This window comes from Lemur catta, chromosome 1, assembly GCF_020740605.2.
Source record: "Lemur catta isolate mLemCat1 chromosome 1, mLemCat1.pri, whole genome shotgun sequence".
Classification (NCBI taxonomy): domain Eukaryota; kingdom Metazoa; phylum Chordata; class Mammalia; order Primates; family Lemuridae; genus Lemur; species Lemur catta.
Window position 1 is genome coordinate 9206877 of NC_059128.1, and position 25864 is coordinate 9232740.

General features: G+C 48.9%; 1 protein-coding gene across 2 annotated transcripts in view; it reads left to right on the forward strand.

Moving 5' to 3' along the window:
* CLMN (calmin) overlaps positions 1-25864 on the forward strand; it is a 95953-nt gene that overhangs the window by 56046 nt on the left and 14043 nt on the right. For both annotated transcript variants that reach the window (XM_045561338.1, XM_045561347.1), the window contains exons 2-8: positions 5851-5912; positions 11061-11156; positions 13497-13580; positions 18649-18741; positions 20510-20700; positions 22682-22875; positions 24148-24230. In XM_045561338.1, coding sequence (XP_045417294.1) covers positions 5851-5912; positions 11061-11156; positions 13497-13580; positions 18649-18741; positions 20510-20700; positions 22682-22875; positions 24148-24230 — 803 coding nt within the window. The remainder of the gene's footprint in view (positions 1-5850; positions 5913-11060; positions 11157-13496; positions 13581-18648; positions 18742-20509; positions 20701-22681; positions 22876-24147; positions 24231-25864) is intronic.

Genomic DNA, 25864 nt, shown 5'->3' on the forward strand with positions numbered 1-25864 from the left:
AACGCGGGGTTGGCACGCAGGCTCCCTTGAGAGCATGTTCTGGCTGGCTGATGCCGTGTCGTGGGAGCTGTTCTCTACGCCGGAGCGTGTTGCACAGAATCCCAGGCCTCCCCCTGCTAGATGGGGCTCAGGCGTGACAATCAAAACTGTCTCCAGACATTGCCAGATGTCCCCTGGGAGCAGTCTCCCCTGGTTGAGGACCACTGGCTGGGAGCGAGGCCTTCAGGAATTCCACACTATACAGGGTGTTTTCAGTGTGGGGAAAGGGAAACCAGGGTACATCCTGGAGGTGGGTTTGGGACACTGAGACCCCCAGCCTGGCTGAGGACCGGACGCCCCCAGGAGGATGCTGCAAACCTGTGGGAGGTGTGCCGGGTGGCGTCTACCTGGAGCCAAGCCGGCCTGGGTTCAAATCCACTGAGTGGCCACGTTCCTTAAGTTCCCTGTGCCTCAGGCTCCCTGTCTGTGAAGTGGAACAGCACAGAGCAGCTCTGTAGGAATGTTGCGAGGCTTACAGGGAGATAATGGGTTGAGTAGGAGGTGGTGGTCGCTGCTGGCAGGCCCCCAGCCGCCCCCTTGAGGGCCTTCACAGCCCTGGTTGGCGAGGAAGGCACACCCACTCGCATCTCCTCCCCTGCGGTAGCTCGAGTGGCAGAGGGAAGGTGGGCTTCCTGTGCCCCCTGCTGTGCTGCTGTTCATCTGTCCTGGTGGCCGGTTCAGGGGGCTGCCCTGGAGTCTGCCCCTGCCCAGCCAGGTGCCCCTCGCTGCCTGCATGCCCGTGTGTCTGTGCAGTGGGTCAGGGGAATGCCCACACAGAGACCCCCTTTGTCTCTTTGCGCCTGCCCAGGCAGCATCTCTGAGGCTGGAAACAAGTGGTCCCAGCTGACCCATCTGGGTGGGCATCAGAAGATAAACCTCCCACCTAGAAATTCAGGTCTGCAGTCTGCCAAGGCAAGATACCCCTTAGGAGAATCAGACTCCTCCCAACTGCATGAATTCAGTGACCAAAGCCCATTGTTGGGAAGAGCCCTTCAGACAAAGGGGGACAGAAAGTGTCTATTTTCTAGCCCGCTGCCTGCAGACCATTCCCAGAGTGATATCTCCATCATTTTAAGTGAGAATGAAGCCTGGAGCCGTATCCCCATCTTATGGGCTGCGGGGAAGCCCACGTGTCTGGCTCCAGCCTGCCTGGTCTTTCCCCGGTTGCAGGCTGACTTGCCATTGCCATTCTCTACTCTGCCTACTGATGACCAAGAAATTGTGCTAGTTGTTTCCTTCAGCCAAGATCCGAGTTTTCAAACTGTGCACCATCATCAGCCACAAAGCTGGTTAAATGCAGATTCCCAGGCCCCAACCCCAGGAAGCATGAGTCAGTAGGTCTTGGATGGAGTCCAGGAATTCGCATTCTAACTGTCACCCCCGAGGCTCTTGACATTAGTGATTCATGGGCCATACTTTGAGAAATTGAGTCATTTACTGATTGCATTGAAATTGTGTGTGTGTGTTTATGTTCTATAGGAATAATGAAATTTCTCACAATTTTAAATATTTTTCTCTATGACTTTCCGTATTGTTTCTATGCTTTTCTGTATTTTAACTTTTTATAATGAGCATACAATTTTTTATAAGCAGACAGCCATCAAGCCTTTCTCCTGGGCAGGGAAGACATTAGGAAGTAGGTTTAGGGAAATGTGGACAGAGGGACAAAAGGCCACAAGTGTAAATGAGTCTCTTTGAAGTCCCAGTGCCAGCGTCCATCTCTCTGTGGCTCCCAACTCCTGAGCTGGCCACTGGCAGGCTGGAGAAGGGAGGAATGTCCCACCTCCCATTTTCAAATGGTCTGTTCTTGGCAAAGCCAGAGCTGAAGGCACACCTGGGAGTTTGGGCTGGTGGAGCCAGCCGGTGCGGAGCGTCCCTCCTCTCTGTCTCGGGCCCTGGAGCCCAGCCTGGCCAGCTCCTCCACGTCCACCCCGCCCCCACACTGGCACCCTGGCCAGCCAGGCAGAGGGGGATGGCGATTTTACGGCACTGTTATTACTCTATTGTTGCCCAGTAAACCCACACCGGGCCCCACAAACACTCTGTGAGAAGGCCAGACCCTTCCAGAGAAATGGTTTCCTACACCTTTACAACGTGATAGGAAAAAAGGGGCCGTTGGATTTATGGAAACTATATAAAGTTTATGGAGTCTTGGCAGGCCAGAAGTAGAAAGGGTCTGCAGGACGGGGGTGGGTCTTTCAAGACGGAGAAGGCCATGAACGAGTAGAAGACCTTTGTGTTGAGACGCCAGACAAAATACCCAACCCAAGGCGACGTTGCGTGACTATGGGTGCCGGGGAAACTGGCCTTGAGGGGGCGGCTATATGGGATGGTTTTTGGGGTGATTTCATTTCTTCTCTGTAGCATTCTGCAAGGGAGGCGTGGCTAGCCTCATTCTGCAGAGAAGAGACCAAGGCAGAGGTATTTTGACAGTTGTGAACCTGCCCAAGGTCGCAGAGCTAGTGGCGTGTGGCACTGAAGCGGATATTCTGGGGCAGCCGCGAGTTCTCGCGGTGTCTCCCCTGTGTATTGAGCAATGTGTCCCAGTTTTAGGTCCAGAAAATATGGTGTCTGTAGCCTACTTCAGTTTGGGACTTGCCTGCTATTTGTGGTTTAGTCTCAGGGTCCTCTGGGGTCCCTCACTCATCACCTTGCCCCTCCCCTGGATGTGCTCAGGTTCCACCAGTGGGCATGGCTGCAATGGAAGGAAAGCCACCAAGAGGCAGGCTCTGAATCAGGGCAGGGTTAGAACACACAGTCTTTGCCTTCAGGTGCCCTTCCCTGTCCCACTTCTGCCGTGGGGCCCTCTTAGGGCCCTGGAGGAGTACCCATGGGGTCTGAAGTCACCTCCTCCCATTCCCATCAGCCCTCGGCATTTCTAATCCATTTCTTCTTGCATAAGTGCCTTGTGACATCCACGTTTTCACTCTCTTACTTGGCTGTGAATTCTTGGCGTGCAGATTCTGTGAATACTTAATTCTTCATCTCTGATTTTGCCCATAGAGACTGTCATAGTTCCTAGCATATAGTAATCACTTCATAAATACTGGCTGGGAGATGGATGGATGGACAGATGGATGGATGGACTGATGGACAGGTGGGTGGATGGATGGATGGACAGATGGACGGATGGACAGGTGTGTGGCTGGATGGGCAGGTGGATGGATGGATGGATGGATGGGTGACCGAGTGGATAGATGTGTAGACCAGCAAACACCCACCTCCTCGTTTGCACCCTCGAGTGCAGTTAAACTAGCAGCCTAACTCAGGTTCCCTCAGGCTCCTGCTAAATGCACTTCTGTTTCAGGGGGTATATTTGCTCTCTCTGAAGCCATATGGAGAGACCAGCCTGAGTGTTTGAATGTGTGTGTAAATACTTTACAGTCCCCATAAACTTGTTTAAAGACAGGTGGGGGTGAAAGTATAAACTGGGGCAGCCTTGTGGGGGAGAGCAATTTGGAAGTAGCTATTAAAATTTTAAATGTGCCCACCACTAAGACCCAGCAGTTCCACTTTTAGCTGTCAAGGGTAAAAAATACATTCGTACATTTGTGTACAAAGAACCAGGCACCGGGATGCTTGTACGAGGGTGCTGGTTGCTGCATTGCTTCTCACAACGAACAACCGGCCGTAGCCTTAGTGTCCATCAAGAGAGGACAGTCACTAACCTGGGGAACACCCAGCCTGTGGAAAACACTGCTGCCGTCAGAGACAATGAGACAGATCTGGATGTGCCGAGGTGGGAAGATCTCAAGTGGGGCTCGGAGCAGGACCCTCTCCAAGCGTCTGAGAGTTGCTGAGACGCTGGGGCTCACCAGTCTTGGCAAATGCCCCTCTCCCTGCCTCATTCCTATCAACCTCTCTTCCCTTGTCTCTCCCCTCCCTACCCAGGGAACACAGTTTACTGGAATTAAATCTTTAATTCTTATGCCTGCTTGCCAGTGACCCTCCCTTACAGACAAGGAGGAAAATGAGGGAAAAGCGGTCATGTGCATAATTACTGTCTGCTGCCTCTTCAATTAAAAAGATTGAAAGGCACAATATTAAAATGTGATTTATGGGTGCCACTGTCGACCTAATAATGCAGCGAGAGGAAGAAAGCGCCGTGGTCATTAACAGAAAACCGTAGCCTTTTTCTCCCCCAGGAGATGAATTGACTCTCATTTTCTTATTGCCAAAGAAATACGAAATGGTTTTAGGCATATGTGATATGTTCTTCCAATATGCTGAAATCCAGAACTTAGAGATTTAGGAGTCGTCTGGCTCAGATGTTTCGAGGAGGCTTCCTGAGAGGCGGAGCAGCCTACAGGCTAGGAGGCTGCTGCATCCCCCGTGCTCCTGGGCCAGACATGGTGCCAGGACCCACCTTGGAAACACCCTTGGGGGTCCTCGAGGACCCCAAGACAGCTAAGGCCACAGAGCTCAGGAGGGAGTGGAAAAAGCACAGAATCTTGAGTCCCAACTTGGCTGCTTGTTAACTGTCTGCCCCTCAGTGTCTCCAGCTGTAAGATAGAAACAGTCACCTCCCCCATTGTGGGACCCTGGGCAAGTTGTGGCATCTCCCTGAGCCCCATTTCTAATGCTGAAGGTTAGAATAGTACATGGCTCAGGGGGGTTTGTAAGGATTAAACTAGTTAATGCGCATAAAGGGCCTAGGTCTGTGCCTGCCACATAGCTAGTGCTCGCTAGGTTTTTTAAAAAATCACCAGTATTGCTGTTGCAGATGCCTTTGCCGTGATTGGAAGAGCTGGAATTCAAACCCAGGCCCTCCATGTCCAGGGTGCAGGCTGATGGGGGGTGACAGGCCTGGGGCAGAGGGCTGAGGGGTTCCCCACTCTGCCTTTCCCCGGCCGATGGCCTGAGCACGTCGCGGTAACTCTGTGAGCCCCTGTCTATCAAATAATAGTTTCCGCTTTGCAGGGGATGTGGTAAGGTTTAAAGATGAATGAAAACAAAGTATCCAGATGCCATTAGTGCTTGGGGGATGGCAGTAACCCTTGACAATGAGAGATCTTCTCCAGGAGGCCTGTGTGGGCGGGTGGCGCTCTGTCCTGGGAGAAGGGATCCGTTCCTGGTTTATGTCCTTCCAGCTCACCCGGCTGGGCAGCAGGTGCCTGCAGAACTCTCTTTTCCTGGAGGGCAGAAAGTCCTCCCAGGCTGTGAAAATAGTAGCTACAAAGGGATGAGGCGGGGAAGAGCAACCATTGTGCCAGGGGCTGTGTTGAGTCTGAGATGCAGCATCCCAGGTGTCCTTACGGCAGCCCGAGGGTCCTCGGTGTGCGGATCAGACAGGGTGGGTGACTGGCCCAGGCACCAAAGCCAGGAGACGACAGTGCTCAGAGCCCAACCCAGGGCTGTCCAGTTCTTTCCACCACACGCTGGCATATTCTGGAGCCCCCTCCCAATTCCTAATCACTGACCCCACCCTGTCTCTTCTCTAGCCCCGCTCCTCAGACCCCTCACCGCACTAGGCAGCTGTGCAGCACCATCACGGCCTTGGGGGTTAATTTGCACTTTCTCACCAGCGCTGCTTAACCTGGAGAGCCAAATGTCTGTGTTCCTGATAGGTTGTGCAGAACAGCGTGCGTCTGTGTTCTGTGTGTCTGAATGTGTGGGTTTACACAGATGCTCAGGAGTTGGGTTGGGAGCATGGGCTCTGGGTCTGCCTAAGGCCTTGTCAGCCCCACTTCTGGGAGGGGACCGGCTCTTGTCCACCTAGAATCCACCCACATAGAGTCTCCCCTGGGGAAGGGGAGGGAGATTTTCCACGTGTTTCTTTCCTCCTGGCTAACGGCAGTCCTTTGCTTTCAGTTGAGAGGGAAAATGTGCAGAAGAGGACCTTTACTCGGTGGATAAATCTACACCTAGGAAAGGTGAGTGGGTACTTGGGTGTTCGTTAGGCGATACATTCATGCATAGCCAAGCTTGCCGTTCCGCAGAGTGGTGAGGGACGCTGGGGGCTCTGTTCCTTTGATGTCGTTCATTGATTTAAACATTTATGAGGGCCACTCGCTGCCAGGTACCAAGCTCGGCGTTGGGCACAAAGAGGTGAGGAAGACACTGTTCTGCCTTCTGGGGATCATCAGTCTAGCTGGGGGAAGGAAGGAGGTTCCGGCTTTAAGCAGGAATCCATGGGCAAATGTTGGAAGACATTCCCTGTTGAATAGCCCAGCACATCCACAGGCAGCAGGTGGTGGTCCTTGGGCCTCAAACACGTGTAGGTAAGTTGACTTCCAGTATGGGGCTCCGTTGAGGGCCATGTGTAGGTCTTTGGATTGATTTACGCAGGAACTCTGGACATCTTTTAACAAAGCCACATTCCCTTGTTAATCATACAGAGTTGCTGCCGAGGAGTCACATTACCTACCCCTTTGACACACTTCACTCTGCATCAGGCTTCCTGCTAGTGCCCCGCACACACCACGTCTCCTTCAGTCCCCACGGCAATCGAAGTTACCCCCCTCCTGTCAGAAGGAGGAAACAGAGGCGTGGAGACGTTACCCGGCTTCCCTGAACTTTCTGTGTCTTCTCCTGTGTGTTTAACTCAGTGGCTCTTCTCTTCCCGTTTCTTTTTTTCTTGCATTCTTTGGCCAGGCTGTTTGGGATTGCGTTTTGTCTGCGAGCCTCTCATGCACACACCATCCCGACAGCAGCTGAACCAGCTCCCCGCAGCCCCGTGAGAGACACAGAAGGAAGAGCTGCAGAGGAGAGGCCGTGGTGTGGGAGGACAGACGGCTCTGGGGGAGAGGAGGGAACAGAATCTCACCCTCCTTACACACTAGGCTGGACCCCGGGACTATGAGCATCCTAAATTGCCCACGTCCAGGAGAGGAGAGAAGACTTTTCTCTTTTTCAGAAAGTTGATTTATTTGACTCATTTCACCTCTTTCTCCCTAAGCACCATGGTCTGGTTCTCCAACCATACCCAGTAGGTAGTCTCATTTCCTTGTCAAGCTGGTAGCACCCCACTTTTGTGGGTTAGGCATGTCTATTTTCTTCTCTCCTCGCCTCTTAAAAGGTACAGAAGTTACTATTGACTGCCCTTATGGTTAACAAAAAAGAAAGGTTTTTGGAGGAAATCATTGAAATGATTAGAAAGCAGAGAAAATAAATATGACTTTTAGGAAGTGGCACTCCTGACCATGATGCTAATTCACATAGTTTGTCTTTAGGCCTAGAATATCTCCTGAGCCGCCCCCGACCACACACACCTCCGCTCCCTGCCTGCAGCACGGGCAGCACAGCGCCGCCACTTAGCCCAGGAGCACCCTGAATTCTATGGGTGGAAGACTGTGTGTCGTGGGTGAAGTGTTATAAATCACTTGCCAGTTGTTTTGACTGTTGGTACATTTTTAGTAATGCTTATAAAGTGAAGTGTTATTTTTGGGAACAAAAAAAAAAAAAAAAAAGGAAAACCGGTCCCCAAACCTGAGATCACTGAACTCTTAAATTAATGCCTGATGTGTGTCAGGGTAGCTGGAAATTCCTGCTGGGGGACGGAGTATAGCCATGGAGTATTTCTTTTTTTTTTTTTTTAATTAAAAAAAAAATACAGAAGGGTACAGGAGGGTCAGGTAACGAATACCCATGTACGTACTCACCCCCGAAATGAGCCTCTGTTAGCTTTTATCATATCCAGGATTTTCTCCCTGGCCGATCTCCTGCCCCTGTCCCGGGGCAGGTGGGTAGCAGCCGCTCTGAAGATAAATCAGATAGCACCTGAAACTGATGCCTAATAAACAGGGCAAAATTAACAGCCATGTTTCCAACCTTGAGACTTTCAAGAACAACCTTTCATGTAAAGGAAACCCAGGAACTCCTTGGTGAATTGGGCTTAGCTGCAATTTGAAGGCTGTCAGAAATATTTACTGAGTCTCTGGCTTCTGGAAAAATTCCTTAATTTACCGACGGAGTTAGATCATGAAGAAAGCCCTGGGGGTGCTGTTTATTCGGCCATACCAATCTCATGAAGCCCACGGAGTGTTCGGGGCCCGAGGAGTGTTTTTGCTGGCGCGGGTTCAATTTCTCCTCCTGCCATCTCGCGGGATGGACCCTGGCCAAGGCCCTGTTTGCCGCTGCAGCCGAGGCCCTTACAGGAACTGTCAATGGAAATTATTCTTCAGGTTTAACTCAGAAATAAGGCTTGGCCACGATCGGGGCTGGTAACTGGAAATTTTGTTAGTCCATTTATCAGGGGGTATTTTGTTCGGGTCTCGCGTTTTCTGCCTCGCATTAACAGGAATAACATTTCCGTAAGAGCCTCAGTAACCCGATGCCGTCATGCTCAGCATGGAATGTACCCGAGGAGCTGCGGCAGTTTGCAAAGAAAATAATTTGCCTCTTGCTTCAAAGTCACTGTTGCCCTTGAAGCGAAGCCCTTTTCTATGCACCTGTGGGTGGAATCACCCTGTATTTTGACTAACTGGGGAGAAGGGGACTCGTATAAAGGGCAAGGAAATGCCACCTTCCCTAATAAAAACTAAAACACAGACCCTCCAAGGCTGCCACGGGAAAGAGGCTTTCCCGAAGGAAAAGGGTGGCTGGGCCACAGTTCCATTGTGTTTCCAGGGTTTTCCTGGCTGGTTGCAGCTGCCACTGCCACACTGGTCCCAGGGGCGCCTCGCCCCTTTAGTCCTCTCTGCTATGAGAATGCCCAGGCTTCCCTCGTACCCAGGAGCAGAGGGAGCGCCCAGACTAACCGCTCTAACCTTGCCACCGCCCCCAGTGCCAAAAGGTAGATGGGGAATTCTTGGTGGCATGGGAGCTGGTTAAGAATGCAGGTTTCCTGATCCTGCTCCCCGGGATTCTTGCACAGTAAGTTTGTCCTAACCATGCTGCATTCAGAGGAGTTATCAAGCCTGTTTAGTCAGCAGAAACCTTTGTTCACATTCACGCAAAGCATTACCTGGAACCCTAAATATACTCATCCCTCCACATCTGTGGATTCGACCAACTGCAGATTCAAAATATTCAGGAAAAAAATTGTCCCTGTACTGAACATGTGCAGACTTTTTTCTTGTCCTGATTCCCTAAACAATATAATGTGACAACTATTTACATTGAGTTAGGTGTTATACGTAATCTGGAGATGACTAGAAGTATATGGAAGGCTGTACCTAGGTTATATATTAATACAAATATGCCATTTTATATCAGTGCCTGAGCATCCACAGATTTTGATATCCAAGGGATGACTGTACAGGCAAATAAGAGCTGAGCCTCTGATTAAAGGGGGTGCAGTGGGATCAGCCTCCTCCTCAATCCCATTGTCCCCCCACAAGCCTAGGGTTCCGGGGAACATAGTTTGCAAATCCCTACACTACCGCATCTCACCCACTCAGCCACCCCCCAGACTCCAGGCCACGTCTAGCCAAGCTCTTAGTGGATGCCACATTGAACCACACAAGTGTCGGCTCACCTGGACAGCAGACCCCTCCAAGTCTAGGTGCAGAGAGAGAAGCTCAGGTGGCTTCTGGCTCTTTCCAACCCAGGTCCCCCTCCACACTCCAGATCCTGTTTGGAGACTTGCCTTTTCCTCCCGAGAGAGGGACTGGGTGACTTGGGGCTGTCCCCAAGTCCCTGACCCAGGGAACTTAGGAAGCAATGCAAGCAGGATGATTCAAGAGTCGTTCACTATAGAGGGGCAGTCAGCTGAGGATGCCTCCCTTCCACTTATAGCCATGAGGTGTACCCCGCCACCACCCCCATGAATTGCTTTACTAAAAAGGATGTCCCAAGACTCTGCAGGAAGGCAGCCACTTAACAGTAAGCTGGCGGGACTGACCCAGGAAGGCAGGTGCCCTGCCAGGCGCTTTACCTGTGGGATCTCATTTCATTCTAGCCCAGCCCTCTCCTGCCTAACCTGACCTTCCCGACAAGGACATGCAGGCCCAGGGAGGTCAAGGAACAGGGCCAAGGCCAAGTTCCTGTTGAGGATGGAGCTTGGATTTGAACTCAGGTGTGTCTAACCCGCTTGCTTTTTATTGGATCATGTGAAAGGTGCACATTGAGGTAACCTTGGTTTATCTCAGGAAGCCTGAATTTTGTGGAGGAATAGAGGGGGTGGCATGTGGCTTTTTTTTGGTATAACTTTAATTAGTTTGATTTGTTATAATAAGCTTGTATTACTTTTGTACCTAAGCATATAAATTCATGTAAACATATACATGTACACATAAATAGACCTCTCAGCCTTTCAGTTCCTAATAACCCTACAAATGTGGGGGTGAAGAAGGATCCCCCTTCACCCAACGATCCAGCCATTCAGCAGGCCAGCTGTGTGTCCGTCCACCCCCAACCTCCCAGCCAAGTCGCACACACCAGCCACCTTGCTGGCTTCCTCTGCTGAGGGTCCCTCCTCCTCCAGACTTGGACTAACTGTTAGGGAAGGAGGGTGCACATGGGCAGCGCTGGGCGTGAGGGAGCCCTGCCGACATCCTGACTGAAGCCTAGAGAGCAACTGACCCAGAGTCATGACATCACGGGACAGATCTGGGGTGCGCTCATCTTCAGCCAGTGTGGCCTGATACAGGAAACAGGACACCAGCTAATTCAACCAAATGCTGGGACCATCACCTGGCCTCTTTGAGCCTCAGTTTCCCCAAATATGAAGTGAAGGGCTTGCACTAGGTAATTTCATGCAAGGCCTAATATAATTATTTTGTTCTATAGAAGGCTGTAGTCAAGACATGCCATCTCTTTCTACCCTTAAGCAGAAATATGGATGTGATCTAATCTTGGGATCTAAGACCTTAGGTTAGAAGTGTCCCCACAGGTCACTTATTCCATCAGCCCCCTGTTGCTAAATCTTCTGCACAGCTGTCCTGCCAAGTGGCCATGCCCTGCTGCCTGGGTATCGCTTCCAGGGGGCTGAGCCTGCTACCTCCTGGAGTGCGCTTTGCACCGGTAGACAGAGCTGGATGTTTGGAAGTTTTCTCTTGTGCTGAAACCTGCATCTCTGAAATGGTTTTGTGGATTATACCGATCACTAATCAGCTACTTTCTTCCCTTCTCTTCCGTAGTGCAACCCACCTCTAGAAGTTACAGATTTATTTGTTGATATACAAGATGGCAAAATCCTAATGGCTTTGTTAGAAGTCCTGTCTGGGCGAAATCTGGTACGTATGTCACAGAAGGATCAGAAAGAAGTAAAATGCAAAGGAAAATGACTGCTGAAGGTTTCTTTTCAATACAGATATGTGTATGTACACACACCTGGGCACACATAAATGCTATAACAAGAGACTTTGAAGGGTAACATTCCTTTACCAGTGACTAAGAGTCATATAATCTTATGTGACTAAGTGGTATCATTTTTTTAAGCAAATTTATTTTAGTAAATAAATAAATGCCAAGTGTTTTCTGTGAGTCATTAAGGCTTAAGCTTAGAACTAGACAATTAAAATTTAGCCAGCCAGCCGTTATATTAACTAGAATGATGGCCAAGAATTGGAAAAATTAAAGAGAAAGGCCTCTTATCAACCAAATTCTGTTACACACCCTAAGGCTCAAAACTAGGCTTCTAGAACATTCTTTTAACACATTAACTGCCCTGTGAGTTGTACTTAACTCATGCTAGTTTTGAGCCTGGGGACTCATGGAGCATATGTAACTCAACGTCTCTTCACCATGGGAGCCCGTGAACTACTGAACTATTTTTCAAGTTGCATATAACTGACACAACAGAAAACAATAAAAAATAACAAATTTTGCATTAAATTAGAAAGGATTGTTTTGTTTTTGAAGTTTTTATTCTGTTTTTGTAATAAAACCCAGTGGCCCCATGGAAAAAATTTTTTTTCCAGTGTGGCAGTCAGTGTGTTCAGTGTGACTGGAGTTGAATTAAACCAGCTGGTCTAGACATTCATGCTACTTTGGACGTTAGCCAAACCTCTCTATGTTGCATGTCTACTATGTGCAGATTGGTCCTTTTTCTCTTCTTGACATGGAGCAGGGTTTCTCAACCTTGGCACTGGTGACATTTTGGGTCAGATAGTTGTACACTGTGGGGAGCTGTCCTGTGCATTGCAGGATGTTTAGTATCCAACCAATAAATGCCAGTAGCACCCCCAGGTGTGACAAACAAAAATGTTCCAGACATTGCCAGATTTTCCCTGCGGGGACAGACTGATCCAGTGCACAGCGCCATAGTGTCAAGGTTGAGAAGTCCTCTTTTAGAGTCAAGCATTTGATTTGGCCTCGGTGACCCACCGTCGTGCCTAACAGAAAGGTGCGGTGATGGGGTCACAGCTCTACCCAATCATAACTCAGTCACACAGAGCTCTCTGGATCTGTTTTTAACTGTAGGTCCAAAGTCAAAAGCCCCTGCTTCTGTTCTCAGATGTAACGTAGCTGGACTCTTATGAGACCCCTTAACCCTTCCCGCCTTTGCTTTCCCAACAGCAAGATGGGAAGAGGCCTGTTAGCTGTACTCGGGGGCTGTGCAAAGTTGCGTGATGAATTCTAATGAAGGACGGACTCACTGCAGCAAGAATACTATTTGGTTTCTTAGCAAGTCTTGCAATGAGCCAGCAAAAGGCTTCCTGAAAAAGTATATTCTGGTCTCTTGACCTGTGCTCCCAGCAACACAGGCTCCCCATTTTGGTGCCAGCACACCAGTCACCAGCTGCCATGTCCTTGGGGACCTCTGCTGGGTGTCTGATTCTGGAGCCAGGCTGAGAACAGGCCTCCACGTTCCCACTAGCTTGGCCTGGTGGGACCGACCCACTGGTTTGCCTTGCAATGTAACCCCTGCTCCCACCCGGGAGCAATGATGAGCTTCCACTGGGGATAAGTTTGCTCTGGTGGCACTCCTGGTACGTGGAGCTCACATTGTCAGAGAGTTTTAGCTTCTGCAGACCTGCCCGTCTATGTCTGTCTGTCTGTCTGTCTCTCTCTCTCTCTCTCTCTCTCTCTCTCTCTCTCTCTCTCTCTCGTGACCTGGGATAACTGTCCTCAAAACTCTCAGCCAGAAAACAGAAACATCTGCTGCCACTGGGGAGGGACTTTGCCGGATGATTTAGCATCTGAGTGGTGATGCTGACATTCAGGGCCCGCTGCCCTAGCCAAGCATCAGTGAGGAGAGCATGTTACTGAAGTCTCTGGAGAAGGGAGGAGTCTCACAAGCCAGGAGCTGGGTCAGAGAGAAAAATTTGACGAATTCGTCCCTTGTTAACCTACTTCGGTTCCCCCATTCTCCAACTCCAGCGAGTTAAGTCCCAAGTTCTGTCAATAAGGCCGACTTCGAGGGCCCTCTAATGTCCCAACCGTAAGTCCTGAGACGCACCTGCAGGAGTTTGGATGTGGTCCAGGTGGGCTTCAGCCCTGAGCCCCTAACTTTTTCTTGAAATTAACATGAAAAAGGTAAAGACAAAGGACAGCACGCCCGCCGGCACCACTGGGCATTCTGGAGGCCTGGGCTGGTTTGACTTGCTGTTCTGTTCTGTTTTATTTTACAGCTGCACGAATACAAATCCTCGTCGCATCGTATTTTTCGGTTGAACAACATAGCGAAAGCACTTAAGTTTTTGGAAGATAGCAATGTAAGTGTTGGAAGCACGTCTTGTTAACACGAACTTGTTCTGTTACGAAAGGGCCGTAATTTGAAGTTAAGGGCTGGTGGCTAAGAGAAGCGTGAAAGGGACTCTGCTAAAATAGTCAAATTAAGCTAAGCTTAAGTTTAACGGAAATCACTTAAATAAGCCATCATTTGGGAATATGGTCCCCGACTCCCTGCCTACCTTGGGTCTATCAGGATTAAAATGCTGACGAATGTTCAGCTACGGAAAGGGCCGAGCAGCTGACTGACTCTCAGATCTTCAGAATTTAATGGACATTGTTTTGTTCATTCCCTTGACTAAGAGGATGGTGAGCATGTCAGAGTGTAAAACTTTCTCTTGGAGCTTAGAATATGGGAGAAGCTAAGGGGAAAGAAGGCTAAATGAGCCAGGAGGAAAAAATGACAAAATTCCCCTTTCCTGATGTAACTTTCTAGACCTAAGTGAGCTCTTTCTGTGTCTGGAACTCTGCTTCACGCCCTTCATGAATGGGAAGAGGTGGCCCAGGAGGGATGACGTTCCAAAGCTCCCCTTTTGTTAGGTTTCGCCATTAATCTAAGTTTAAAAAAAAAAAAAAAAAAACCCAGCTTGCCCGACAGGTAGGCACGTAGAGTAAAACTTCATCATAAAGCGGGAATCGTCCAGGGTTCTTCATGGTAACAGAAGTTGACCTTGGCTGATTTAAGCAGAAAAGCAATTTGTTGAAAAGACACTGAGTAGCTCACAGGGTGACTTGAAAGACCGGGAAACCGGGGACAGGACACAGGGATGCTCAGCCCCAGGACCACCGCAGAGACCCTCTGGAGGGACGGCGTGGGCACAGCCCCACTGCCTCTGCAGCCCCACCACTGCCTGGGGAAGGAACTCTCTCTGTTTTGTCATCATCTCAGGGTCACGTGTCCAGACTCAAAGGCCTGGACAGGACCGTGTGGCTGACGAGCCTGGATCCCAGACATGGGAGGCTCAGATGGTGGCGGCCAACAATCACATCACAGTTCAGAGCAGCACTATTCACGGTAGCTACAAGGCAGAGACAACCCATCCACGGACAACTGGATCATCAAATGTGGTCTCTCCGTGCGATGGAGTACTATCAGCCTTAAGAAAGAATGAACCACTGGTACCTGCTACAACATGGGTGAAGCTTGACAACACGCTAAGTGAGAGAAGCCAGACAGAACAGTCACCTAATCATCTGATTCCATTCATACGCAGTGTCCAGGACAGGGAGGTCTCTAGAGGCAGACAGTAGATTGGTGGTGGTTTAGAGCCGGGGGAGATGAGGAATGAGGGGTGACAGCTAAAGGGTACGAGGTTTCTTTTAGAGAGGTTGAAGATGTTCTAAAATCGAAGTGACTCTTGCACGTGTCTGTAAATGCACTGAAAACCACCGGACTGTACACTTTCAGTGGGTGGATCGGGTGGGGTGTGAGTTATATCTCAAAACAGCTGTAAAAGGAAAGCCCATCCCCCGTCCATGGAAAGGCTCCCCATCTGTAGTCAGTTAAACCGACAGCCCTGCCCTAACACGGCCGGTCCCAGAGTAAGCTGCCTCTGCTCCCAGTCCTGCCTCTCCCCACTACTTCCAGGAACTGAGGCCATGTGAATTCTCTGGCCTCAGTTTCCACATTGGTAAAATAGAGAGGATAAAAACAAAACCTACCTCGGAGAGATGTTGAGGAATGACTGGCCTGTCCCGGTTGAGGTTGGCCACGTGCTGGCACAGAGCGGTGGCACAAGCTCTTGCTACGTTACCCACCCGATTGGCTGCAAGTGTGCCTGACGCCCACCTGCTCCCAGGAGAGACCATCACGTGTGGCTCTCAGCAGTGTCTGCCCCCGAATTGCAAAGGGGCGTGGCTTCTGTGATAATGGGGGACCTTCAGACAGCTGCCTCGGATGTGTTAGTTCTTCCTTCCACCTTGCAGACCTCTGAATACTCTCTTCCTCCCTCGTCTGCCCACGCTGGCGAGTCTGGTAGAATGTAGGCAACACTCTGCTACTGCATTAGTCAGAATTACCCAGCTAGGTTGTAGGTTTACTTCCAGCAGGCATTTGGGTCACATTTACCCAATGTCTTCTGTGGGCCCGGGCTGTGCTCAGTGCTGGGGACTAAGAGGTGCATTAGAAACACCTTCAAGGTGTTTAGTAGGGTCAAGGGAAAGAGGCCTCACACGAACAACGTGCTGCGTGTCACACCAGGGCGGAAAGAGGAGGGGTGATCCTACAGAGGAAAAAAGGGACAACTGAGCCAGGGAAGGGGACTAGCCTGTGCACAGGTGTGGTGACACGGAAGTGCACTGCGGAGGCTTGGGCGGCCTGCCCTTCTGCGATGCACCTGTGACTGTCTCCCAAACTGTCTGCAATAGCTGCTTTATCGTATTAGTACAATAGCACTTTAGAGGCATGTCCCCCTCCCTTTATTTTTTTTAAACATCCAGAAATATTCCAACTGTGGGTGTATTCTGTCAGCTTTGTGCCCCACTCACTCAGCAGGTAGGACAGGTAGATGTCCCTGTGGGAAGGTGAGCACAGCAGAGTGAGACAGGTGGGCACAAGCATTTCAGATGCAACCTCCATTCCGTCCCTGGGATCCACAGAATACTCTGTGGGCCCCTGCAGGTCCCTTCCCATCCCACTGTCCCAGCTCTAGGAAGGGACAGGCAGTGCCCAGAGCTGGGTGATCAAGCCGACCAGCAGCCGGGATCTCAGATGCAGTCAGCTGCTGTGGCCGTCCTGTGTCCCCCCCGCCTTCTCCACCCCTGTGTGCCATAGAGCAGAGTGTTTCCTCCTCCGTCAGAGGTGGGCCCCCCCACAGAACCGGCTCTGTGACCGCCTGCAAGTCATTCAACCTCTCTGCACTTCAGCTTCCTCATCTGTGAAATGGGTATATTTTGAGCATTAAAGAAATGAACTGTGGAAACCTCCTGGCAGGTAGTCAGTCAGTGCTCCATGGGGGGAAACCGTTATCATCATGGCCACTATCACTCACCAGGCCCCAAGTTATCACCCCAGATGTGCCAGCCCAGAGAAGGAGAAGAAATTCCCACAAACCAGTTGGTCCACTTGTTTTCAGTCTGGCAAAACCAGCTGAGTTAGGAAGAAGAAGAGGAAGACATTGTCCCTGAAGCTCTTGAGAAGTCTGTTAACTTGTCTGTTCACCCCCAGAAACAAAACAGAGTCTGGGCATCCCAGGCGAGGTCTTTGGGAATATCTGCTCCTTGGGGCCTTGGACCACCACCTGCAGTCGCCACCTTCCCTCGGCCAGGCTCTCCGTAGCTCGTGGCCAGGATAGTGGTTTATTCTCCAAGTGGCCTTTCCAAGAGCCACCTGCTCCCTGCCAGCCCTCCCCTCTCCCCTCTCGGATGGTGCCCCTTTATATCTGTGCACCCCTGCAAGGCAGCTCCGTCCCTCTCTCACTTTGGAACCTCAGCTCAGAGGGCCACAGCTGTCACCTGCCATGTGGGCTTCCTCCAGGTGGGAGCGCAAGTCGGGATGATCAAGCTGACTAACGGCTTTGATTCCCCTGGCCTGGAATGTGTTCAGTAAACCACAAAAATGGAGGGTGCTGTCAGAGGCAGAGCTTTAGGAGATAAGCAGGCCAAGGCTCGCAAGTGATTCATCACGCAGGACATGTGCTCGTGATGAATGTGGCTGGAATATTGGACCTGAACTTGATCGGCTGTGTTATTCCCAATATTGACAACTTCCTTCCTGGCCTCCAACCTGCCGGTGATGAGCCTGCGTTGTCTGAATTAGATTCTTGGCATCAGCCGGCAAAACAGACTTCAGCCAGGAAACCCAGACGTCTCCCTCGATTAGGTGAGCCCAGGCCTGACTGATCGGTGTTGTCAGAAACTCATGACAAATTGATGGGATCAGAGACTGGTGTCAAACAGTTTAAAGAGCCATGAGGGGAAGGGAGGGAGGAAAGAAGTGCAGGAAAAAGAAAAGCGTTTGCCTGAGATGCTTGCTGTCCGGTTTTCTTTCCCGAGTCTCCCAGGCAGAATGTTGCCATGTGGATTTGCAAGTATATCTTGACTTACTTTATTCCTCCTTTCTTGCCCCTGCAGAATGATTTTTACATTTTTGAAAGTTCTTAAGAAAGAAGAAGAAAATGTGAGATCTTCTTCTGCTGTGGCCTGCAAAGGCTTAAATATTTACTCTCTGGCCATCTCTGGAGGGGTTTGCAGAGCCCTGGTCTATGGACAGTACTTAGATTTTGTTTGCAGAATGAAATGATGACCCAGGGCAGTGATCCCCAAACCTCAGTGTGCATCAGAATGACCTGGGGTGCTTGTTAAAATGCAGATTGCTGGGCCCCACCCCCAGAGGTCCTGGTTCTGTAGGTCTAGGCAGAATGTGCGCATCCAACCAGTGCCTACGGGATGCTGATGCTGCTGGTCTGGGGGCCGACTTGGCCTTAGGGATTTTCCAAGAGAGTCATTCCGCAGTCAGAGCATAGTTCAATATATAGGTAATTCCCTAAGGGTTTCTGCACGAGGCACATTTTAACCAATTAGCAGGATATTCTGTAATGGTGCAGAAACCCTGGGTATAAACCTTACCCAGCACACTACTTCTAATTAGCAGCAGACTTACCATCCACAGTCTGTGACTGCATGTTCGTGCTCTGTGTTTATCCCGAGGACGTGCTAAAGCCAGGTCTGGTGGTGTTAGTGTAGCAGGCAGACCGACTGGGCATTTGCCATCTCTCCTTGGGAAAGAATGTCTGAAACCTTCTTAGCTGTGTGACCCTGGGCACATTATTTAACCTCTCTGAAACTTCCTCACCTGAACTATAGGGATAACAGAAGTACCTACCTTATAGGGTGGTTGTGAGGGTGAACTGCTTAAATAGTTGAAGGAGTTTGGGATAGTGTGTGCACAGGGTAAGTACTACGTACCTGTTCATTAAATATACTTTTGCGTGCTGAGTGCCCCTGAGCGTGGCAGGATAAGCAAGAAAAACAGGCTTGTGGGCGCACCAGAAAATGCCATGTGTCAACCTCCCTGGACACCCCCCTTTAAGCTCCTAAATTGTTTCCTTCCAGGTAAAACTGGTTAGCATCGATGCAGCAGAAATAGCGGACGGCAACCCCTCTTTGGTTCTTGGGCTGATATGGAACATAATTCTCTTCTTCCAGGTAAAATAATTTCCTTTCTGTAGCACACAGTAACTGTCTCGAATCTGCCGAACACCGACAGAACAGAGCAGGGCCACATCAAGGCGGGCAGTGAGACAGTTTCTGGCAGATTCTGTCCTTTCTAGTCACTGAAAAAGCTCCAGAGGAATCTGGTTGCTCAAATGTTTGAGTCCCTGTGATTTTTAAAAGTGCTGTGAGCTTTGTTTTCTAGAAAATAATATCCATCCTCTTAGGATTTGAAGAGTTAAATATTTACTTTGACAAATACCTTTGTTCTAAAGTGTCACAAGAAGTGGGGAAATACTTCAGACTGAAAATTGAACTTGCTAGAGTTACTTTCCTAAAATTACTCTAGTGCTTGTTAGAGACGATTGAAAAGCCAGTACTAGATGCCCTAGGTGGGCTTGACCAATGGGAATCTAATGAAAATAAATAGAAAAAAAGATGTAGATTTTAAAAAAGATACCCTAGGAAGAGGAGCGTGTGACAGGTGAGACCTGATGTTCCCTCCTTTGCAACTTCAGCCTGTGTCTGGAAATGCACCTTCTACAGAGGAAGGACTGGGTCTGGGCTTGGAGTGAGAAGGTGGCGTTTTAAATTGTGCCCAAGTACGGTTTCCCTGACTGGGAGGGTGAGCTGATATCTCATCTTCTAAAACCTCTTTCGAAACAGAAAACCCTGGTTCATTATTTGATTGCCCTCCCAAGAGTAAAAAGGGTCCACGTGGGGATGATTTGCTCTGGCTTTTGTCCAAAGGTGTGCATCTTGGAGAGGCACAAAGCACAAACAAGGTTCGGAGACAACAGATCCCCTTCCGGGTGAGCCTTGAACTTAAATAAACAAAGGCTGTCACTCTGAGCCTCGGTTTTCACATCTGTGAAATGGGAGCAAGGATCATAATACGTGGTGAACGTCAGGAGAAGCCTCATGTGAAAGCCCTTTGTCAACTGGTCAGTGGCTTCCATTACTGATGTCTGTTGTTAAACTCCTTGAAAGATTTTGGAAACATCCTGAAAATGTATTAAAAGTCAAGACCTTAAATCCACCTTAGAGCTTCATTCATTTATTTAGCATTAATAAATGTCTATTGAGTGTCTCTGAGGTGCCAGGTGCTGGACATACAAGGCCCTGCCCTCATGACGCTCAAGGATCACAGATGTCTTAATCCCATATTGTAGAACTCTGTGGTGCAGGCCACGATCAAGCTATGAGCAGGGGCTGGGAGTGAGGAAAACTTCCTGGAGGAAGTGACACCAGAGCTGGGTTTTGAAGGATGAGTAGGAGCCCACTACACCAGTTCTTCTCAAACTAACTAAGCATACATACTGCCTGAGGATGGTATTGAAATGCAGATTCTGATTCTATAGGTAGGTCTGGGGTAGGGCCTGGGGTTCTGCATTTCCCAGAAATGTCCCCATGATCGGAGTTCAAAGATGGAGGGAAGGGACATCCAGGCAGCAGGACCAGGCTGAGCAGAGGCCATGCGGCCAGAAAGAGCATGATGCATTCTGGAAGTGACAGGCGGTGGAAGGAGAGGGACAGGTGGAGTCGGATCAGCCAGACCTTAGGTGCTGTGGCTGGCCAGGGTGGGAGAGACTCCCGGAGATGTTCCCGTAGAGTGTAACCGCGTGACTGCCAGCCACAGCCATCAGACAGGGTTTTTCCAGCTGGAGAACTTATTCTGCATTAGCTGATCCCTCCAGCCAAGGGTCCGCGTGCTGGGAGGGTCACTCATCGCTGGGGTCTGAAATGCCATTTTTCCTTCCAGATTAAAGAGCTCACGGGCAACCTCAGCAGAAACTCTCCATCTTCCAGCCTGTCACCCGGCTCAGGGGGCACAGACTCAGACTCGTCATTCCCACCCACACCCACCACAGAGAGGAGTGTGGCGATATCCGTGAAAGACCAGAGGAAGGCCATCAAGACCCTGCTGGCATGGGTGCAGAGGAAGACACGGAAGTAAGCCGCAGCCCCTCCACCACCTTGTTCAATAAGCTGTTTTCAGGCAGAGGGAAGCGTGTACCTTTCCCAGGGGGCGGGGAGGCAAAGAAAAAGGGAATTAATATTTATTAAGAAGCCAATTATGTGTGTGCCTGTCACTTCATATAGACTGTCATAACAGGGAACACTGCATTTTTCAGTTTTTGCACAATACACAAAAAATGTGCTTTGCAGAATGGTTTGCAGAAAGCTGAGAAGATTTGAATAAGAATCAAAGGAGCTTTCTCATGTTAACTCCCCAAATGGGCATGTCTCTGGGATTTTAACGACATGCACATATTTATTATTAAGCTTCAGGGTATCTTCCAGAGTCTGTACCTACTTTAATAATAATAATAATAATAACCAAGGCAGTAACATACTCAAGGTTTGACCTGCCAAAAGCGAGACAGGTGAACTGGAGCAAAGTTCCAGCCCTTGCTTGACTCACGCCAGCCGCAGGGGATGTCAGCAGTTTTGTATCAAGCCTTTTACTTTCACCTCCAATGGGCCGACAGCCGTGGGCGGTGGGCATGGGGGCCAGGCCAGCGTGGTGGAAATGACACCAACTCGGGCCACCCCAGCTCTGCAGCATGTAGACTGGTTGAGATCCTGCTGAATCACTTACTTCTCTAAGCCTCATCTGCAAAATGGTAAACTTATCATTCACTGCGTTCCAGAATAGTTAGGACGAAATGAAATAAAATCTGTGAATGCTACTTGCACAGTGCCAGCCCATCATGAGCACTTTACAAGTTCGGGTTCCCCTCTCCCTGGTATCTGGAAATAAAAGGTGGAAGAGAGTTTTGGAGTTTTGTTTGAGGGGTTGAGCATGGTAGATTAGAGTTGACAAATGCTAAATGTTGTTTAAAAATAAATCAGCTGAAAGAGAGTTCATCGCCAGGAGTTAGGGTTGGGGGTGTGTGACTATAAAGGAGAGGAGGTGTCTTAGGGTGATGGGACAGTTCTATGTCTCAGCTGTGGTGGTGGTTCCATGAATCTATACACCACCGCTGTGAGCGGGAGGGCATGTGAAAACTAGTAAGATTCAAATACAATCTATAGCTTAATCGATAATTGTCTTGGACAAATGTCAGTGTCCTCGGTTTGGATAATATACTCTAGTAATGTAAAATGCAATCATTGGAGGAAGCTGGGAGAAGGGTAGACAGCGACTCTCTGTACTGTTTGTAACTGCTTGTGATTCTTAAACAATTTCTAAATAAAAAGGTGTTTGGGTTTTTTGTTTGTTTTTTTTTAAGAGTTCAATGACCACAGTTGAGAGATCCGTGGTGTCTCAGGGGATGGATTCTAAAGGAAATTAATGCCTGGCAGCATTATCTCCTCTCTTGTCCTTCACTTTTATAATGATAATTTTGCTTATGTTAGTAATGATAGTAGCTGTCACTTAGTGAGTGGCTTTTGTGGGCTACCAGCATTGCATGTTAAGTTAGACACAGGACGTGGCCGTTCTTGCGGGGCCAACCTTCCCTTTTCCCACATCACCCCGGCAAGCTCACTGTGCTATGATCCTTGTTTTACCACTGGGGAGTCTGAGGCTCAGAGAAGGTGTGTGACTTGCCCACGGCCACAGCACTAGAAGCATCAAGCAGGCCACGAGGTGCAAACTTGAGTCTTTCTGGCTGTGTTTTCATTGCATAGCACACCCTTGTTTGCTGTGTTTTCAGTATCACTGATAAAATGAGCGCTGTAGAAGATTGGTCCTTTGTGTATCTGGGAATTTGGAACAGGTCCTATTTTGCCTTTTTGTACAGCGTATACCCTCCTATCCCATTTGTCTGGAAATAGAAATGGGAGTGGCTTGGGGCGGCTCTGCGGGTGCTCTGGGGCCAGGACGTCTTTGCCTGGCAAGGTCAGCAGCCCCAGCTACGTGCCGACCCGGTCCCTTTGCGTCTGTTTGCTAACCTGCATCGTGGCTGCCGCCGCTGTCTTACTGCAGGTATGGCGTGGCGGTGCAGGACTTTGCGGGCAGCTGGAGGAGTGGGCTGGCTTTCCTGGCTGTGATCAAGGCCATCGACCCCAGCCTGGTGGACATGAAACAGGCCTTGGAAGATTCCACACGAGAAAATCTAGAGAAGGCTTTCAGCATTGCACACGATGCCCTGCACATCCCCAGGCTCCTGGAGCCAGAAGGTAGCAGTGGTCCTTGGTCTCTTTCTCTCTTTCTAATAATTTTTATTACAAATGTACCACTTGCTGTTCCACGTAAAACATTTAGAAAATACAGAAAAATCGAATGAAGAAATTTTTATGTCTCCTACATTTGTACCATTCAGATCACACAGTATTTTTCTAATATGTTTATGCATCTAATTATAATATTTTTACATAATTGGTATCATTCAGTGTATATATAATTTTGTGTCTTTTTTACTTAACATTATAATATGATGTAAGTATTTTGCATATTGCTATAATGTCTTCATTAGACTTTTTTTTTTTTTTTTTTTTTTTTGAGACAGAGTCTCGCTCTGTTGCCTGGGTTGGAGTGAGTGCCGTGGCGTCAGCCTAGCTCACAGCAACCTCAAACTCCTGGGCTTAAGCTATCCTACTGCCTCAGCCTCCTGAGTAGCTGGGACTACAGGCATGCGCCACCATGCCCGGCTAATTTTTTTCTATATATATTTTTAGTTGGCCAGATAATTTCTTTCTATTTTTAGTAGAGACGGGGTCTCACTCTTGCTCAGGCTGGTCTCGAACTCCTGACCTCGAGTGATCCACCCGCCTCGGCCTCCTGGAGTGCTAGGATTACAGACATGAGCCACCACGCCCGGCCAATTAGACATTTTTCTTGGCTGCAAAATAGTCAATGTAGTGGGCATGCTAAAGTTTACTTAGCTCTTCCACTACTGGTGGACACTGAGCTTGTTTCAGAAATATTCACTTTTATATATCACATTGCAGTGAGCATCTTATTAAATATAGCTCAACATGCATCTCAGATTATTCCTTTAAGGACCAGGTTCCAGCCGCAGAATGACAGAGTAAGAGAGAACACTCCTTTTAAAGGTGTTTGGCTGTCTCTGTCAAATTGCTGTCCACATGGGTTAGGCTGACCTAGGACTCCTTGAACCACGTATAGGGTGCCTGGTTCACCATGCTTGCCCATGACCTGGCAGTGAGCTGGTTGCTCACAGGGGAAGGGACTAAAATAGCAGGGAAGAATGGACAGAATCTGGGGGGAAAAGAGCCCTGGATTCTACATCCCAGCTCCTCTGTTCCTCAGGCAGCTATGGAAATTTCAGTCAAATGATTCACCCTCTCTCAGCCTGAATTTCCTCAAGTAGAAAATAAAAAGAAAAACCCTCAATGATTGTCGGGGTCCTTCACAATCAAGCATTCCGGAATCCTATTGAAAAATTGTATGTTCATGTTCCCTGCTAATTCCTGCGTCTCTCTTAACAGACATCATGGTTGACACACCGGATGAGCAGTCTATCGTGACTTACGTGGCACAGTTTCTAGAACGTTTTCCGGAGTTGGAAACCGTATGTTTGTTTTTCTTACCTTTAATTCAGAAACCATACATTTCCATTCATTGGCCATCATATGAAAGCTGGGACTTGGGCTGTGTTGTTCTGCGTAACTAGCAATAATAATCAAAGTTGATCTCAAATCCCTTGAGCATTGCCTAGCCACATTTTAATTACAGTAGCTGCCCCTTATCCATGGGAGGTACGTCCCAAGACCCCCAGTGGATGCCTGAAACCTCCTACTGAACCCTATATATACCATTTTTTCCTATACACACATACCTATGATTTATAAATTAGACACAGCAAGAGATAACAATAACTATTAATAAAATAGAACAATTATAACAGTATAAACTTTGGCACTTTGGAGCCATTATTGAGTACAGTAAGGGTGACTTGAACACAAGCACTGGGATACCCTGACAGTCAATCAGATAATCAAGACAGCTACTAGGTGACTAACGGGTGGGTAGTGAAGACAGCTTGGATATGCAGGGCAAAGGGATGAGTCACATCCCAGGCAAAATGGGAGCAGGGTGGTGAGAGATTTTACCACGGTACTCAGAATGGCATGCAATTTAAAACTTATGAATTGCTTATTTCTGGAATTTTTCATTTACTATTTCAGTCCGCAATTGACTGTGGGTAACTGAAACCCTGGAAAGTGAAACTTTGGATAATGGGGAACAACTGTATATGTAACATCAGTTTAAAAGCAGGACAGGAAGTTGCCTCTCTCACAAACCTCTTCCCATACAGATTATAAAAGATGCCCGCTTGTGATATGGATCGGCCACCTGGCTTTTTAGATGTCAGATGGAACTTGTCACAGTCTACCAGATGTTATCAGTGTTAAAAATTACAAAAGACAATGGTCATTCAAAAGACCATCTTTTTATTTTCAGAATCCCAGATTATACTTGGTGAGAGATTTTTTGGGAGCAGAATCAGATGTTTTAGAAGTTGTCGTGGCTCTGTTGAACTCCCACCCAACAGTATCAGTGACAACAACAGCAGCCTTTTCTTGGATCCGTTATTAATTTACTGAACACCTACTGCTGGCTCAGGGGACTCGGCAGTAAACCAGATGGATGAGGTCCCTGACCTTGTGTAGCTTTGTTCTAATAGGGGAAACAATGAACAAGTCAGCAAAACCATAATTGCAGGTGGTTATGAGTACTAGACAGAAAAAAAAATCAGCATAAAGAGTTGAAGAGTGCTTGTACAAAGTGGGACAGCCGTGCCTGTGTGTTTCTGTGCTGCCTGTCATTCCTGCAATCTGGCTCGGCTGTTTCTTTACCCACTTTTTACAGGTGAGGATAAGGATGCGCAAAGAGGCCTGAAGACCTCTCCAGGCCGACACAGCTACCAAAGACAGAGCTGGCGTTCAGCCCCAGGTCTCTGTGGTTCCAAAGTGCAGGCGATTAGGTCCCTTACAACATAGAGCTGAAACTGGGGTCTCATTTTGTACAGAAGAGCCAGACAGGACCCTCCATGCTGCGGCTTTTATTCTGGCCCTGACTGTGCGTGCTTTCCATCTGTCCCTGCACCACAGAACAGTCCCCAGGGCACTTTGTAAGGAGGAATTCCTGGGCCAGAACACCCGTTTTGTCCCTTGCAGCTGTGTAACCTTGGGCTGGCTCTTT